General features: G+C 46.9%; 1 protein-coding gene across 9 annotated transcripts in view; it reads right to left on the reverse strand.

The window, feature by feature from the left end:
- PFKFB3 (6-phosphofructo-2-kinase/fructose-2,6-biphosphatase 3) overlaps positions 1 to 18,695 on the reverse strand; it is a 70,591-nt gene that overhangs the window by 11,919 nt on the left and 39,977 nt on the right. For all 9 annotated transcript variants that reach the window (XM_088652597.1, XM_088652598.1, XM_035126565.3 and 6 more), the window contains exons 2-11: positions 14,027 to 14,152; positions 11,886 to 11,982; positions 11,352 to 11,418; positions 9,407 to 9,481; positions 7,848 to 7,904; positions 5,897 to 6,021; positions 5,008 to 5,215; positions 4,198 to 4,344; positions 2,672 to 2,776; positions 1,845 to 1,974 (exon numbers count right to left, since the gene is read on the reverse strand). In XM_088652597.1, the coding sequence (XP_088508723.1) occupies positions 1,845 to 1,974; positions 2,672 to 2,776; positions 4,198 to 4,344; positions 5,008 to 5,215; positions 5,897 to 6,021; positions 7,848 to 7,904; positions 9,407 to 9,481; positions 11,352 to 11,418; positions 11,886 to 11,982; positions 14,027 to 14,152 (1,137 nt within the window). The remainder of the gene's footprint in view (positions 1 to 1,844; positions 1,975 to 2,671; positions 2,777 to 4,197; positions 4,345 to 5,007; positions 5,216 to 5,896; positions 6,022 to 7,847; positions 7,905 to 9,406; positions 9,482 to 11,351; positions 11,419 to 11,885; positions 11,983 to 14,026; positions 14,153 to 18,695) is intronic.

Genomic DNA, 18,695 nt, shown 5'->3' on the forward strand with positions numbered 1-18,695 from the left:
TCAGCCAGACAAAGAAGTCCGTTTTAAGTGGTGTTGCAAATAGAAGACACGGGTTTTATGCATTGCTTTTATCCCATCTGCCCCTCTTTGGTTTTTTAAGCTACCCTTTCTCCTTGCGAGCACCACACATTTGCTCAGGACACAACCCAGCGTTCCCGGTTCAAAACCTGGCTCAACGGCAGCCCAGACAACCCAGTGAGCTAATCAGGATTTATAGTTAAATTTTATTTCTATCTTTATTTCTGGACTTTTTGGAAACTCCTTTTTGGTCTACATGCTTTTGAAATGTGAGTTCGAACTTTATTTTTAAGAATGCAGCCAGCTTGTTAAAATGGAGTCGAGAAAATAAACTGCGATCATATTCCACCCCATGTGACAAGTTTTGACCTTGACAGGATTGAACTATGTCAACAAAAAGGTACCCGCCTGAGTTTCAGCGGACTGTTTTGACCTTAATGTGGGAAGTAAGAATAGAACTATGTCAAGAGGAGACACAACAGCATGAGTTACAGCAACAATTCCGGATGGTGATGGCAGAATATGATCTCATAGAGGATGAAGCTATTGAAAATGAAGAAGATGAGAGAGAGATTGACAATGATGGAGACTGTGATTTGGAAGGAAAAGAGGAGGATGAGGACTGCGATAATATAACACAAAATGAAGCCCACCAGGAAAAAAATGATGTTTTTATTCTACAAAAAGTCGGATGGAGTGCCTCCCCTTCGAGGGGGGCACGATTGGATTTACTGGAACTCCAGAATGACCACAGGGAAGAAGGAAAAATTAAGCAGAGAAGAGAAGAAGCTCAGGGGTCCGATATGGAGGCCTGGATGGCAAAAGACTGTAAACAGGGGGTGGGGTGAAGGGAAAGTGAAGTTGTGATTGTAAGGATGGGTTAATAGGATTATGACTGGACTGCTGACCATGGAACTTGCTGGATTGGTGGGGTGGAGCCGGTACTCGGGGGGTGTAAGGTTGGTTTGGGAATAGTTATAGGTTTAAAAAGTGAATTGATTCTGGAAAAAGGTGAAAATATGGAGGCCTATAGAGGGGGTAAAAATTAGGCACGGGAAGAAAAAATGGGAGTTTGATTTTTCAGTGATTGGACATTAGGTGAAAATGATAATAGTTAGTTTAAAAGTGGTATAAGTTATAAAGGTGTATGTTATAAAATATGAAACTATGAAACTGTTGAAGATGATAAATAAGGGAGGAAAACCGGGGAAGGGGGGAGGGTGGGGAAGCCCACAAAATATGGTTTAACAATTATGAATTTAACAATTATGATGAAATTTTTTTTTGTCTTTTTTCTTTTTTGTCATTCTTTTTTCTTCTCTTTTTTCTCTTTTTCTCTTTTTGTATTCTCTTTTTTTTTTGGTATGACAATAGATGGTTGGATGGATGAACTCCTGCGTACTGCCCTGGTTCACTGGAGCTCCCTGGTGGCAGGGGGGGGCTTCGGGGGCAGGGGAGGGGGAGGAGGACAGAAATCCAATCATAAAATGGACCACTTCTGACTGTTCACCTGCGTGGGATACTTCTGTGGCAGGGGAGGACCCATGGAGGGGGGTGGGAAGAAGGTGGAAAAGGTGTTCATGTATGTACCATTCTTTGTAATTTGTAAAATCAATAAAAATTATGTTAAAAAAAACAAAACAAAACAAAACCTGGCTCAAGAGCTGTGCTGGTTTTTAGTTGGCGGGGCGGGCGGGCGCACACTCAGATGCAACGTCGCAATGGAACTTTGGGGTGTATATTTATTTAGCAGGTGGCGTTCTCTGGCTAAATACTGCACCTCGATCCTTGCACCTGTTTAACCAAGAGAGGCACAGACCACTTACCTGCACTCTTGTCAAGGAAGTAGGCCAAGAGACATCTCATCACGGCCTGGTGACAGATGACGAGGACGTTCTCCTGCCTCTCCAGCTCCATGATAACGGGCTCCAGGCGCTGTACGAGATCCTGGTAGGACTGCAGAGGCACACGTAAAAAGACAAAAAAAAAAATATTGGTAAGGGCGCTGGCGGTGGGGCAAACCCAGAATCACACTCAAAACGGAACTATGTTGATACAGGGCTTCACTGCCGGCCAGCGCTGATGAAATACCAAGCTCAATAGACAACTGGTCTGACTCAGGAGGGGGCCGCTTCCTATGAAGAATTCCCTCCCGCTGTCCAAAGGGTGGAGACATTACATCCTTTCATTCCCCAAAGAGACGTCCGTGTTGTTCTGCTTTTGCTCACAGTAGCGGGGGTTTGTTTTTTCTACGTTGCCAAGCTCCAGAGGCAAGGATATTTCTGCAAAGGAGATCCCAGGGGCATTGAAAACTCGCCAGGGTGTGGAACAGGCAAAGAGAAAAGCGGAGGCGCATCAGTTCATGGCTGGCTTAGCGCTTTGAGTTGTTCTTTTCTCGCACGACCGACAGCTCCTTGTTTATTGGAAGTCCACCTTCCAAGGCGAAATGCCCCTTTGAAGACGCCATGTGGCGATGCGTTTGGCACCTTCCCCAACCCTCTTCTCCATCATCCAAGAGCGGTGGTGCCATGTTAAAGGCTCACTCTCGCCCACTCTCAAACCACCAGCTCATGCCAAGGACAGACCAAAGCACAAATAACCCACCGTACCATTTTAACTGTTTCTGAACGGTTTCTCACTGCCCCAGGCTTACCTCTCCCGATGGGTAGCGGTAATAGTATTTGTCCTGGTCCCGCAAAGCAAATTCTTCCGGATACTTTTCCTTGATTTCATCGTAGGTTAGCTCTTCACACACACCCTGCAAGAACCACAAGGTTGGGTGGGGGGAGAGACATCAGGGCTGCTATTCGTGGCAAGATTTTGGAAGGCAGGTGGCAGAGGGGGGAAGCAAGAGATAATTTGCAACGGACAGATCCTACTCAAGTTTCTAGTCAAAGTCCTCTTTCCCTGCAGAAAAGGAATTGTAGCCAAGAATGTGGTGTGTATAGCAAAGTACAAGTGTGACTTGAAGGCAACAGGCAAGAGGGCGGGTGCTCACTGCATTTTAAGCTGCAGGTGTATACCCAGCCTGATATAGCGTTGTACCCAATGAAGTCTTTCTGCAAGTACTTCCACCCTCAGGAGAGGGAGAGAAAGTCCTGTTGAGCAGGCAGAAGTCCTTGCGCTACCGAGACGGCTTCGTTAGATAAAAGTCAACCCATTGATTTTGTTATATTAAAGAGTTGAAAATGTTTATAAGTATTGATTCTGATGGCACAAGATTCGACCATGGTTAACATATTCTCTCAGATCAGCGGATTATATAAACAAATCACTCGATCCTTTTTTTTAAAAAAAGGAATTGTAGCCAAGGCTAGTCCCACTCATTAAGTAAGGCACAAGGATGTTAATCAGATATGTCACAGTGGCCGGAGTGGGCTACTTCAGAGTAACGACTCTACACAGCTCTGCATTTTATCTTTTTATTGGTGCTGCGTATTTACAGTGCTAAAGGCAGTGCTATTTACAGAGACACATCTTAACTGCTTGAATCAGAACCTCCGAATGGCGTTTGGCGCGTTTTTCTCCAACATAATAACTTGGGGAGACCCATCCTCTTCCCCCTACGTTTTCTGCGCAATTCCGGAGTTGGGGGGACAGGTCTGCCCCCCTTGCTTCCCCCTTCCTGTCCCACCTGGGACGCTGGCTCCGCTACCCTGTCTGAGCCTCGGACACCACTTCCTGCTTCCCCACTTGAGACGGAGCTCTCCCTGCTTTCCCCTGCGCTCGGGGATGGGCTGGAACTCAGGAGGGGAGGGACTTCGCGATATCCCCTGTCCCTCACAAGATATTTTGGGCAGGGGGTTCAATGCCAAATTCTTCCAAACGTTCTATTTGCATTGGTTGGCAGTTGGAAGAAATCTTCCCCTCTCCTCCCTTGCATACAGTTCTGCAGGTTCTCCTGACACCCCCATAAGCTCACTGGGATTGCCACGCAGAGGAAGGGGGGAGGCCTGTTGGGCAAAGGAATCCCACCTGCAACTTCCATGTATTCCAGCCCCGGGGAGTTTGCCACCAGGCAAAAGTGGCAAACTCCCCAAGCAGACAGACAGACATAGATAGGGCACCTAACTTGCTCGTGCTGAATTCATGGGACAGAAGCGCACTTAAAAAAAAAAAAACCTCTTCTCCCACTGGAAGCTTGGCCTTGAGCCCAACAAAATACAGCGGGGCACTTACAGCATCAATTTCATTCAGGGCCTTCCACTGCTCGTAGGGCAGGTCGAGAGCCTCTGCCGTCTGGATGGTCCTCTTGAGCTGACTGGTCCAAACTTTGAGGTCTTTCAGGTTCTGCTCCTGGACAAAATGGCTCAGCGCACTGGAAAACTGAAGACAGGAGGGGAAACGAAAGGAAATTCTTAGCGCAAATTTCTATTCCCAGGTGCTCCCGAAGGACAGTGCCCACCACAATAAGAGAGTCACGCATGGCTATATGGGGACATGACTTTACTGGACGAAGTAGAGTCACAACGAAACCTAATACAGTAAGTTTCATTCCTGAGTTTGCTTCATGGGAGAGAGAGAGAGAGAGAGAGAGAGAGAGAGAGAGAGAGAGATGACGATGATGATGTGCCAATTGGAGCAGGAAATGGACTACCACACCTGCAACATGGCGGCTAAAGGGGTGGGTGGGTTTTTTCCCTGCTCGGCCATATAAACTGGAGAGCGTGGGAAGACTCCTCCCCACATCAAGGACTTTTTTTGTCACGGGACCCTGCCTGACCAGTGAGGGGAAAGAGTCATCCCAGAGATAAGGGCTGTCCTTCAGAGGTTTCTGGGGAATGGAGCAATGGTCTGGCCCAACATGGCTTTCTATTGTTTTTATTTGAGACTAAGAAGGACGGAGTCCGGTTGCAAGCAGGAAAGGAGGCAGGCAGAGGTTGCTGATGCCTCACTCCCAGTGCTAGGTAGGAACAAGACTGCAGCTGTAGCACATTCAAAGGTGGCCAAGCCTCCCCGCTCCCAGACAGGATTTCCTACAATGCCTACCTTCTTTCCCCTCCAGGAGAGCCCAGAGTCTCCCCCAATCTTTCCCTTGAGGTTGTATTCGCTCTCGCCGTGCCGGCACAGGTAGATGGTGCGAGGCTGGACGTGAATGTTCATCAGGTAGTAGACGATTCGACTCTGGATGTGGTCCTGCACCCTGTTCACAAGGTATCTCCGGCCAACGTCAATCACTTTGATGAGCGACAGGTCTCTGGGAGGGGGAAAATGTGCACGGTCGTCACTCAAAAGGCCGACCAACCCCAGGGGAAAGCCAAGTTCAAGAGCTGCAAAACCCGCAGGTGAGAATGTGCAGAGACCATGGGGAATCGTAGCGCAGCCTTGCGCCAAGTTCTAGTCCCAAGACCAGGTGAGCTCCAAAAGTACGCTGCTAAGGTGTTATCGAAATGCAATGCTGGTGCCTAATAGCCTACTTGATCCTATGTATCCAGGTGTGGTATATTGCATTAATATGTTACAGTGTGTTTTGTTCAATAATTCCAACAGATTAAGGCACACCTAGCTCTGCAAAGTCCCAGGTTGCTAAAAGCAGGGGAAACCACACACATCCTCCTTTCCTTCTCAAGTGAAAGCAAACAGCTTCCCTACCGAATCACTGCTTCTAAAGGCAGTCCCACCAACCCAGACATCAATGGCAAAAACTTCAAAATTCAGAGTTGTGCAACAAAAATAACCCCTCCCCAGAACATTATTGGCTCCCTAGTTTTCCATGTAAGCGAGGAAATGCTTCCTAGTTTGGTGTACCTAAGTGACTTCAGTGGGAATTGTAAGTTCACTGAAACTACCGGTATTTCGAAGACAAAAGTGCTTTTCACACAATTTGCCAGCCAGCTTGGGTCGCTGGAAGAACAGGAGAGAAACCGTGTTTCCTCACCTATCGTAGTCGTCTGGGTCCATAGGTTGGTAGCTCGATTGGTAGCAGCTGATTCTCTTCATGAAATCTTCCATCGCGTCAGCAGAGTTGCAGTCCTTATAATCCGGGCTGGACAACTTGACTTCCTGAAGCACATGCAAAAGCAAAAGAGCACAGGGTCAGGAAGCCAGCTGTGAAACCCAAGATGAAATTACAGAGAAATATTAAGGAGAAATTACAAAGCGGGATTGGCCTGAGCTGCCCACGGCTGTTCCCTTATCAGCCTGGCAGAACGAGGCAGACTGGTGCCCGTCACTCAAAGCCAACAGCAGGACAAAAGCGAGGCAAGCCTAAAGAAGCCAGCACCTGAATCAGAGGATTAAACAAATTGATGGTGAATAAAGCTATCGCAGCTGCTAGTCATGGCAGCGATGTTCTCTGTCCTCTGTCGGAGGTAGTACTGTATGTACAGGCAGGGAGTGCCATTGGTCCGGATTGCGGGCATACAAAGGAGCTGAATGCTGCCGTTAAACTATGGAAATCGCTGCCCCAAGAGGCACTCATGGCCACCAACTCGGAGGGCTTTAAAAGAGGATTTGACAAATTCACCAATGGGGGGGGGGGGCTACCGACCACAATAGAGAGGGACCCAGGTGGCGCTGTGGTTAAACCACTGAGCCTAGGGCTTGCTGATCAGAAGGTCGGCGGTTCGAATCCCTGTGACGGGGTAAGCTCCCGTTGCTTGGTCCCAGCTCCTGCCAACCTAGCAGTTCGAAAGCACATTGAAGTGCAAGTAGTTAAATAGGAACCGCTACAGCGGGAAGGTAAACTGCGTTTCCATGTGCTGCTCTGGTTTGCCAGAAGCGGCTTAGTCATGCTGGCCACATGACCTGGAAGCTGTACGCCGGCTGCCTCGGCCAATAATGCGAGATGAGCGCGCAACCCCAGTCGGTCACGACTGGACCTAATGGTCAGGGGTCCCTTTACCCTTTACTATGGGAGGAGAGAGGGCTCTTGTGTTCGAATCCTGCTTTCTGGTTTCCCATAGGCATCTGGGCTGGTCACTGTGAGAACAGGATGCTGGACCAGATGGGTCAGTGGCCTGATCCAGCAAGCCCTTCTTACATTCTTGGATTTAGGATGTAGGGGAAGGGAAGGGAATAAACAGCCCCGCCCTCTGCCACCACAACATGCCAGCCAGCCATGCCAGTTTCCAGGTCCAGGTGCCTTTTCTAAACGGCTCTTTCAGGCGGGACAAGGCCCCCAATGGAAACTCTTTTCTCTTATTGGCTGCTCCCTCTCCACCTTAGAACAAATCTATACCACCAGGTGCCATAGAAACGCACTAGACATATCAAGAGATCCAATGCACCCTGGTCACCGTTTCTTCGAGCTCCTGCCATCGGGACGGAGATATAGAACAATGCAGGCAAGAACGAGCAGTCTCAAGAACAGTTTCTTCTCTAGAGCGATTTTGGCCCTTAAATGGAAAGTCTGGACTTTGAAGCCATCTTATTTTACTTGTTGCAGTGGTGCCTCGACTTACGAATTTAATCTGTTCCGAAGGCACCTTCGTAGGTCGAAAAATTCGCAAGTCGAAAAGCGCCATTGGAAATGCGATTTCCCATAGGAAAGCATTGGAAATGAAAAAATTCATAAGTCGAAGCAACCCCATCTAAAAATTCGTAAGTCGAAAAAACCCTGTCTAAAACCGCCGCGATTTCCGTTCGGATGTCGAGGAATTCGTAAGCGTGCGGCCATTTGCCCAATTCGTAAGTCGGAAAATTCAGGTGACGAGTCGTTCGTAAGTCGAGGTACCACTGTATATTGTATTGTATTGTACTGTTTTAATTAGTAGTAATTTTGGATTATGTGGAATGCTTTATCTGAGTGGATGTGGTAACTGAGCAATTTCGTTGTTCCCGCAAGGGGACAATGACAATAAAGATTTATCTTATTTATCTTATCTTACCATAATGTTTGTAGCGACGACAGACGGGTCATTGCAGACGGATTCGATGAAGAACACCTGAAAGGAAGAGGACATCTATGTGTGTGTGTGTTTAAGGCAGGGAATAAAAACACACAAAGCTGTTTGGTCTATCTAGAGATCTCTTTCTCTGGCAGACATCAGCTCTCTGAGACCTCGGGCAGAGAAGTCGCCCTTAACCCTGCCAGCTGAAAATCCTTCTTGCAACAGGAGATGCCAGGATTCTGTCCTGGGACACTGGGCAGGAGGGTGGATAAAAATCAATGGTTTTTTTTATTTATTTAAATCAGATTAATTTATTTTTTATTTAAATCGGATTTTTAAAATAAAATGCTTTTGGAGGGAAAATCTTTCTAAAGATAGTTTTCTATTTAAGTTACATTCTAGTCCAAAGGCAGGAAATAAGGATTTGTTTTAAGTTTTTCATGTGTGCTAAAACTCAGCCTAAGGGGTTTTTTTATTTTAAAAAATTGTTTAACCACATCAGTAAACAAACGTGGATACATATGCTATAAGATTATTGTTTTAGTTAAATAAATTGTTTAAATTGTTATTAAGGAAACGGTTGTTTTTTCTCCTTCCAATAAAGCGCAGCAGAAAAGTTGTCCAAATATAAACAGCTAACTTATTAAACCTCACAATAATCTCATAATTATCTGTCAATGTATTTCTAACAGTATAACCAAAATCTGTAATTTTTGATAGAACTGTAAAAACTACTCTGAAAATTTATTATTCCAAAAAATGAAACCTTCATCTGGTTGTAAATATTAAGATTATACCAGCAAGAATGAGTCTTCCTGTTAAAAAAAATTAAAAATTAAATCGAGTCTTACTGACTATAGTGATTTAAATCATGATTTAGATCGATTTGATTTGATTTAAATCAAATCCACCCTGCTCGGCACCCAACACTTTGCCTGTGAGCACTCCCAATCCCATTTTTGGTACCCAGACATGATGCTGCTGATCCCATGTGTTTCAAGGGAGCCCAGAATAACATGGGTGGGGTTTTGGAGCCTTATCTCACCTGCCCCATCATCCTCTGCTGTCAAGTTTGACAACTGACTGGCAGGGCCTGTAACCAACCGCCCCACTTTCAGCCCTCCTTCAATTTGGCCCACCCCACACCTGATGCCGCACGTGACCATCACGTGTGGGGCCGGCCGGCCAAATTAGGACTGGAGGTTCCCCATCCCTGTGGGGACAGTAAGGACCGTTTTGACAGTGGAACGGACTCCCTTGGGGGTTTAAAGCAGAGGTTGGATGGTCACCTGTCATGGATGCTTCAGCTGAGGTTCCCGCACTGCAGGGGGGTTGGACTAGATGACCATAGGGACCCCTTCCAATTCTACGATTCTATGTGCAACCCACTTTTAAAAGAAAACAACGACATTGGTACAATGATAGCTCAGGTCCATCCATCTCCCAGGAGAGCAGGAAGGCATTCGGACACGTCAACAGGCACAGCCAAGAGCAGGTCCAAGAGGCAATCATTTATTTTCGCTCAAAAATAAGTCACTTAAAACAAAAACACTTACTTTGAAACCATTTTCTTTGGCAAAATGCAAGATCATAGATCTTCTCTCGCGTGTGGTGTTTGTAGCGTCAAAAACCTTTGTGGGTAGAAAAGGAGAGAAATAAGATGTCATGGGGCTTTTTTTATTGACATGCACTTATCTTGAAAGGAGGGATATAAATTGGCTTGGGGTGGTCACTGGCTTCTGGCAACGTGGAGGGGGGCTTTTTTATTATTTATGGCACTTGCGTAGCAGAATACCCTCTCAGCTGAAATATGAGAGGCCCCATCAGTATTGGCATTCGGCCGGCTCCTGAAACTTCTGATTTTATTGCTTTAACTTTTTTAAAACTGTTGTTGTTGTTTTTAGTGTATATTTTAATTAAAGGTAAAGGGACCCCTGACCATTAGGTCCAGTCGTGACCGACTCTGAGGTTGCGCGCTCATCTCGCATTATTGGCCGAGGGAGCCGGCGTTTGTCTGCAGACAGCTTCCAGGTCATGTGGCCAGCATGACAAAGCCGCTTCTGGCAAACCAGAGCAGCACATGGAAACACCGTTTACCTTCCCGCTATAGCGGTTCCTATTTATCTACTTGCATTTTGACGTGCTTTCAAACTGCTAGGTTGGCAGGAGCTGGGACCAAGCAACGGGAGCTCACCCCGTCACAGGGATTCGAACTGCCGACCTTCTGATCAGCAAGCCCTAGGCTCAGTGGATTAACCACAGCGCCACCTGGGTCCCTATATTTTAATTGAGGATGTTTTAATGACCCAATGAAGTTGTTCTTGTGGGTTTTAATTCTGTACTGACTTCATTGTCAGCTGCTAAGAAGTTATTTTGGCATATAAATCAGATGAAATAAAAATGAAAATCATAACAATAAGAAGTTATGTTCCCAGGGTGGCTAATAAAGAATCAAGTAACAATGGAAGCATAATATTTTTTGGGGGGGGATTAATATGGGATATAAACCAACAGAGCAAACTAAAATAGGAGTCCATTCAGACATACACTCAAACCAAAACTGTTCAAAAAGAACATTAGCACTTCTTAAAAGCATGGGGAAACCATTGCTGTGGGGAAAATATTCCATTTGCTTATTTTAAAAAAATGGAAATCCCAAAGGGAAGGGCTCCTGTGGTCTAAAGCAGGGGTAGGCAAACTAAGGCCCGGGGGCTGGATCCAGCCCAATCCGGTCCATGGATGGTCCGGGAATCAGCATGTTTTTACATAAGTAGAATGTGTGCTTTTATTTAAAATGCACCTCTGGGTTATTTGTGGGGCATAGGAATTCATTCATTCCCCCCCCCAAAAAAAACCACACATATAGTCCAGCCCACCACGTGGTCTGAGGGACGGTGGACCGGCCCACAGCTGAAAAAGGTTGCTGACCCCTGGGTCTAACAAAACAACATCAAACCTTGGGTTACGTGAAAATATACTCAATAACCGCACAAGACGTAACCAGCTGCACCCTTTCAAAATAAAGTATACTATTCACTGTATCATATAAATTTCAACAGAAATGAGTCATGAAATTCAATGGAGCAGCAAGCAGAAGACCCAGTGGATCAGTTCATACTCTTAATCAGTTCATGGATCAGGTATAGAGATTGGTACGTGTCTGTTCCGCCTGCATCAGTTCATAAAGTCCCAGCAATAACAAGTAGTTCCATTTCCACGGAATCCTATCCCTCTGTGTGTGCCAATCCCAATGAGCTTATTGGGGTGTCAGGGGGTGTCGTGTAGAGCACGAGACTCTTAATCTCAGGGTTGTGGGTTCAAGCCCCGCCTTGGGCAAGATTCCTGCATTGCAGGGGGTTGGACTAGATGACCCTCATGGTCCCTTCCGACTCTACAAGCTGCACACACACACAGCCTGAACAGGAAGCTGCAGCCAAGCTCCAAAGATAACCCACATCCCTCTGTGCTGGCAACTGGCTCCTTTCGGGACACAACACTCACCGCAATCTGGCCACCTTCCTCGGACAAGTACACTTTGACATCTCGCAAAGCGGCTAAGGCACATTGCCTGCAACAACAGGGAAAAGGCAGGTTCAGGACATTTCGAATCACAGCTTTCGCAGGAAGCCCAAGGGCCAACTGGCTCCAATCACACTAACTAAGACACAGAAAGACGACGTTCTGTCCATCAGCTCCCAAAGCCACCCCACCCCCCCAGGAGGGAACCCTGGTTTGTCTCCACGCTTGGCTCTTTGTCAGTCTTCCCCATGGGTCTGCAGGGTCAGTCCGTGCCCTGTGCTGATGTGGACAAGAGCTCTTTTGAGGCTCAAAAGCCAAGTCCATGCTACCAAGAGCGCACCTTGCTACTTCTTATATTGGCTTGGGGATACAGAGCACCCTAGTGAAACCTCTCAACCAGCCCTGAAACACATCAGCTCCCCAAAGTCAAACTTTCAATTCAGTAAAAGAGCAGAAGGTTAAAAAAAAAAAAAGCAAGCCAGGATTGAGAAAACTTGGGAGCGCAGCCAGACTTACTTGCGGACTTTCATGGCCTCCTCATTATCAGGACGAAAGAAGTCGTAGGAGCTGTAATGCTTGACGGCCTCGCGGCGATACTCCCCGACATTAAACACTGCAAGGAGAAAGGAGGAGAGTCAGGGTGCCTATCCGTGAAATTCAACGAACTTCTTTTCCAAGAACAAGCTGCATGGGTCAGGCTTGCAAACAGCCACTTGCCTGCTTGAATAGGGCCCCCCTGAGTGGTCCGCTTTTTTGTAAAAGCAGATGAAAAGCTGGCTCATTTCCCTCCAGACGAGTGAAAAGCGTAGATACATGCTGGGTGGTGGGTTTGAGCCCCACATTGGGCAAAAAGATTCCTGCATATGTAGGGGGTTGGACTAGATGACTCTCGGGGTCCCTTCCAACTCCACAATTCTATGACTCCATGCTGCTAGCATATTTGTGGACCTGCAAGTGATTTCCCAAAAAGACTGGTAGTTTCACTTTGGGAAAGACCCGCACTGACTCAGGTACCTCAAAAAAATGATTTGAGCTACAGCCCCCCCCCCCCCTCCTTATAAATCTTGGAAGCACACAATGAAAATCACTAGCAGATTGGTGGACATAGCAGAGATTTCCCAACACTTGAGCCTCTAAAACAGGTAACCAAACACCCCAATAGTTTAGCCAGCGGTCCAGTTCCAAGAACTGACTTTGGGGCAGATGCAACATGCATCAAAAATGCAACTCAACGTCATGCCACACGAGAAATTCTCAGAAGCTGTAAGAGCGAAAGAAGAACCCTGCTGGATGAGACCCAAAGTTACTTGGTTCAGCATCCTACTTCCCCAGAACAGCCAATGAAATACTGTATCTAATTCGCCATCGAATCTAATGTGCACCTTAATTTGGCCAAAAAGGGGGCACATTACAGGTGAGTAAATACGGTACAGATGAGTAAATACGCCTTTCATCTTCCAGCAAGTCATCTAGAGAAACCGGAGAACTATCTCAGGATGTTGTTTATTGATTATAGCTCGGCTTTTGATACCATCCTTCCGGATACATCCTCATTAAAAAGCTGACTGGAATGAACCTTTCTTCTACCATCTGTGGCTGGATTAAAGACTTTCTGATAGATCGGACACAAACGGTGAGGATTGGACAAGTAACATCTAATTCCTTAAAAATCAGCACTGGCACACCACAGGGATGTGTGCTAAGTCCCTGCCTGTATTCATTGTATACATATGATTGTGTATCATCTGACCCGTCTACTGCAATTATTAAGTTTGCAGATGACACCGCCATAATGGGTCTAATAACAGGTGGAGACGAATCAGCGTATAGAGGGGAGGTCCAAAAAATATCTACATGGTGCCTAGAGAACAATCGCACCTTAATATCAGCAAGACAAAGGAGATGGTGTTGGAGTTCCGGAGGAAGAGAGGAGAACTACCCCCGCTGTACATCGGGGAGGGCTGTGTGGAGAGAGTCTCTTCCTTTAAATTCCTAAGAGTTTCTCTCAGTGAAGAAACTAATCAATATAACCCAGGTCCAAAGCCCAACAGAGACTCCGTTTCCTTAGAGTATTGCAAAAGATGTCAACCAACATTTGATGATCTCCTTCTACCGGTCCACAATAGAAAGTGTCCTTTCATACTGCATCACGGTGTGGTACGCTGGCTTGACATCAAAAGATAGAAAGTGCCTACAGAGGGTGGTGAATACAGCGCTAGATATTATGGGCTGTCCCGTGAATCCACTGGATGACATCGCGGAAGACCGTTGCCTCAGGAAAGTGAGGAAAATTCTTAGGGGTGATTCACACACAGGCCGGCACCTTTTTTGATCTCCTGCCCTCAGGCAGGAGATATAGAAGCATGATTAGTCACACCAACAGGGTAAAGAACAGCTTCTATCCGTGGGCTGTTAGGCTGCTGAATGAAAAGATAACAACAGGCCAATTTCAGGTTTGGTGGGTGTGCGTCCGTAAACGAGGGGAATTAAGACTAAGAGAGCTGAGTGGGGGTGCTCGTGTAATCTCACTGTATACAAGTTGTACAAGTGACAATAAAGTATTTCAACTTCAATTTCTTAGAAGCAGGACCTGTTGCTCCCAACAGAGGTATCCAGGGGCTTCAACTATAAAAGCTCAAGTCAGCCCAGAATCTCACCTTTTGTCGGGACGCCGATCCAGTTGAGGTAGCGGGTCAACTTCTTGGAAATGTAGGTTTTCCCACGAGCCGGGAGGCCGACCATGACGATCACAGTGGGGGAATTGGTGAGCTGCGGGCCACATGCTATGGGCAGGTGAAGAAGGGAGAGAAAAAACGGCGGTTGAAAAGGGAGACGACTATTGTCATATTAATACTACATTTATTTATTTTTACAAAGGCAGGCAACTGGGATCATAGAATCAGAGTTCTAGAGTTGGAAGGGTCTCCGAGGACCATCTTGTCCAATGCTCAGGGAATAAGCAGCTGTCCCATACGGGGATTGAACTTGCAACCTTGGCGTTATCAGCGCCATGCTCTAACCAACTGAGCTATCCAGGCTGGCCAGCACTCCTGGTCCAATGGAGATAAGTGGTGCCTTGCAGCCAAGAGCCGAAGCTGTAAACTAGGATCTCTCCCCCGTTCCACCTCTGCCATGAAATTAACTCAGCAGCTGGCCATAGGCAAATCACCACCTCTCAGCCTCTAGTTCCTCTTTCTGCAATACTGTATGGGGATAAAACAGACCTCATTTCCAGATTACCAAGAGAATGTGTGCTTGGAACATTCTTGGAAGATTCCAAAAGCATTATGTGAGCATCCTGGTGACATATCAGCCTTTTCTACTGCAGCCTCAAGACAAAACCTGCTAGACATCCAAGGATAAAGGCGGTAAAAGCCTGCCAACTCATCCTTAGACTGGGACACATGCCAGGCGAGACAGCCAAGCGGCAAGGACACTCAGGAAGAAAGCATGATACAGCAGCCCAAATCTCCTGCTGTTCTGCAACATACACACACGGGTTTGTTTGTGCAGGGGACGCCTAAGGGATTTTATTCGGAGCGCAACTCAGAATTCAGCAGCCTAAGAATTTCAAGTTTCAGCCTCTTGCAGGTCCCAGAACCTTAGAAGCCACTCGGAGAAAAGGATTAAAATTCTAGAGAAGTGTTGCTTCCTTTTGTCTAAGTTCCCCTGACATGCAAGGTGCAAGTCACAAGTGTTTCTAACAACTCTCAAGGTAGCAAGCTGTCTGTCTGTCACTCAACAGAACGGAAACTCTTCCTTTGCAACCCATATTTCCACTGCTACTCTCCCGGAACTTGGCACAAGAGGGCCTTGCAAATCTCTGGGTTTGGTCCTCCTACCTGCCACGTCCCTGTAGCAAAACAAGTGTAATAGTCTATTAAAGTGCATTGGCATGACAGCATGATGGCAAAAGGATTCTTGCCAAGCCATCTCTGCTGGTTTGGGGAGGCAGGAGAAGAGTTCAGCGCAGAATGATGAGCAATTGGCACCCAGTCCGCCGTGGTGATGCCTAGGGGAGTTTCAGAGTGGAAAGCCATGCCAAATCCAATAAAAGTGCCTGCCTTCTTTTCTGGCATTCCAAGCCTCTCTGCTAAGAGGTTTCACACAGGAACAAGGTGGGTCATCCTCCCAAAGGAAGATGCAAGCATGTGATATACAGAAGAGCCTCGCAGCATGAAATGTAGGAACACAAAGCTGCCTTATACATATTCAGATCTCTGGGCCATCTACCTCAGTGTTGCCTACACGGACTGGCAGCAGCTATCAGAGGCTTCAGCCAGCAGTCTCTTTCAAGTCCTACCTGGACATGTCAGGAATTGGTTACAGCAATATTGAGAAACTGAGAGCACAAACCCTACATCACCAAGTGGGGAAAGGCCAGGAAGAAAAAACCCCAGGCTGGGTTCATTATCAGCCACACTTACAGGACAACCTTTCCTCTTTGCATTTTTGATGCTTCAGGACAGCAATGACCCAGAAGGACTTGAAGTCCTGCTATGCTTTAAGAGCATGGGGGGGGGGGGAAATAGCAGGAAAGCCTGGTTCTCTTCATTCCTGTGTTCCCACGCTCTTCATGGTAGGTACCACTTACCAGCCAGGAGTGGTGGAGCAGAGGCATATGACCACTTTTTAAATCCCATCCTCGTTCCAAGGCTCAGATGTAGGGATTTGGGGCCAAGCGCATCTGTCATTAAAATATTACTGGAAAGCCACGCTCGAATGCTTGCTTCGTCGAACACTTTTTTTCTCATTTTGCTCCAGGCTTTGATGCAGTTAAGTGTTTTCTCAAAGCACAGCAAGCCTCCAAGCTTATCCAGAATTTTTTTAAAGGCTTTCCAAAATGCTACATGCTAGCAATATATATTTTTCACACATAATGGAGAAGGGGTTGCCGAAAAAGTGGGGTGCAGGGATATGTGGGGTCTTGCATCAGAAAGCATTAATGCGCGTATTTCAGAAGGGGGGGTGTAACAAAAGGTTAATGGTGGGTCTCAGTCGTTTGTGGCTGTTCCGTCTTTTGGAGAGCACTTAAGCAAGGAGAGGCTTTCTCGAAAAAATTAATGTTACAGGGCACAATGTGGTCCAGGAAGGATATTGCATCATTTATCCTCAGAAGCATGATCTAACAGGGACATTTCAAACACTGCAAGCCACTCCAGACAGGCAACAGACCCAATAACTGGGAGACACAATCTCATTTTAAGTGTTTGAAGTCTGGGGGAGTTAGTATATAACAGAGGCTCCAGAACAAATATATACAACATTGAGATTCCATGCAGCAAACCAGCAACAGTTCTGTAATCACTGCCTTCTAAACTAACGGTCTGAAAGAATCTGGTCTGGGACCGTAATAAATTTCATTTCATTTCAACGGCCTGAAAAGACCTGCAGGTAAAGGACCCCTAAACCGGGTTAAGTCTGGTCAAAGGCGATTATGGGGTGCGGTGCTCATCTCGCATCTACACCTATACTCATACCTGAAGCGGCTGAAATTGTCAAGAAACTCTGGCAAGTACTCAGAAGCAATTCTATGGAATTGGGGAGTCAGGCCATTGCCAGCCACACTGCAGGATTATGCAAAAGAGACAGCAGGCACTATATATTCTATGCCAAGGGGATAGTGGGAGGAGCAGGGGCAACAGCACTTTGAAATTACAATGCAATGGTTGAACTTAACATATTTGAGCAGCTCTTTCTGCCCACACATGCCACACCAATGCAATCTGTGAAAGAGAGAGCTCTCTCCAACGCCATTCTCCTCCCTAACTGGCAGCACGTCATCTCTGCCCATTGAGCCAGCAGCGCCGCCAGATCCTACGTGGGAGACGTGCAACTTGACAGAAAATGAATGGATCGCCCCTAGGAAACCCAGCAAGGCATCACTCTGCAACAGCAGCAGCAGCAGCCAGTCCTGAAATTAGATCTCTCAAAGACCACACAGACACACCCAGAAGGCATGCAGAGCCACTGAACTGCAGGATGCTCTCAAAGAAGCAGCAAATGACTCCTCCCTCCTGGGTTTCACTCTATTTGCATCAGATAAGAGCCCAAGCTGAATACATCCCATTATTTCAAGCCTTCCTAGTCTTTTTTTTTTTTTGCAAAGAGGTACCCAGAAGAGTAAAATCAACCCAGAGCTTGCTACGGGAGACTAGGGGTTTTTCCTTATGCTACAAGGAGAAGAGGCACAACCAAAGGAAAATCTACCCACACAATTACAAACATGAACAGAAAAGCTCTCAAGAGAATAGGAATGGGGGTGATGCTCATTTTAAAGACAGGGTACTGTATGCTTTTTGCAAGGGCCCCAAAGATTCTTCTCTTCCCCCATAAGACTAACCTTCTCCCTTCAAGGTAGGCACATGGCCCAGCAGGCAGCAAAGCCGGTCAATAGGCAACAGGGATGGGAGATAAATGACTTGATTGCGGGTTTAAAAGCCCCCACCTACAACCCAAGGGAGGCTTTCCAACCTTGCTTCTAGGACAGTAATGCTTGCATGAATTAATTCAGCTGATAGGGAAAGAGGGGGATCAGGTGAAGATTGCAAAAGGAAATCCCTTTGCGAGAGCCTTGCCTTTGTGACTAGCTGCTTTTAAAATCTGGGGAGAAGTTTCAAACGTTGCTGGACTACAACTTCCATAATCCCCGACCTCGGGCTATGCTAGATGTGGGCTGATGTGATTCTGAAGTCCACAACATCAGGAAGGACAAAGGTTCCCCTGTCTGCAAAGGGACAGCAGATTGTGCCACCCAAAGGTGGCAGCCCCACTGTTGCTTGTTCCACAAGAACAGGAGATGAGGAGCAAGGCCTTTGGTCCACACAGCACAGAATCACCTAGGTTTGCTCAGCAGAGTCTCCCAAGGTTTCAGGCAGGGGACATTTCCAGCCTTCATCTGGAGATGCCAGGGACTGAACCTGCCTGGCTCCCGATGCAAGCACCTTTCCTTTAAGTCAGACAATTGGTCCACAAAGCTCAGCTTTGTGGGATCTTTACCAACCAGGCCAGATCCATACAAACCACCTGATGGCCCCCCACAGAATCCTGGGAATTGGAAACAGTTTCACAGAGAGAGCTACAATTCCCAGCACCCTATCAAACTACAGTACAGTTCCTAAGATAGTTTGTGGTGGCAGTGGGAGTCATGTGCTTAAAATGCATGGGGTGAACCTGCCCTTCCACTAGAGATGAGCAGGCACGGGGTCCTTCTGCAAGCAAAACTGGGAGAATAGGAAAGGGGGGAGGAGGTAATGGGGGGGGAGCTTCCTCGGAGGTGCAATGCGGCAAGGCACCCATCCCTCCTCCTCCTCTCTTGCAGCCCGA

The sequence above is a fragment of the Zootoca vivipara genome, chromosome 9 (genome assembly GCF_965207765.1).
Source record: "Zootoca vivipara chromosome 9, rZooViv2.hap1.1, whole genome shotgun sequence".
Classification (NCBI taxonomy): domain Eukaryota; kingdom Metazoa; phylum Chordata; class Lepidosauria; order Squamata; family Lacertidae; genus Zootoca; species Zootoca vivipara.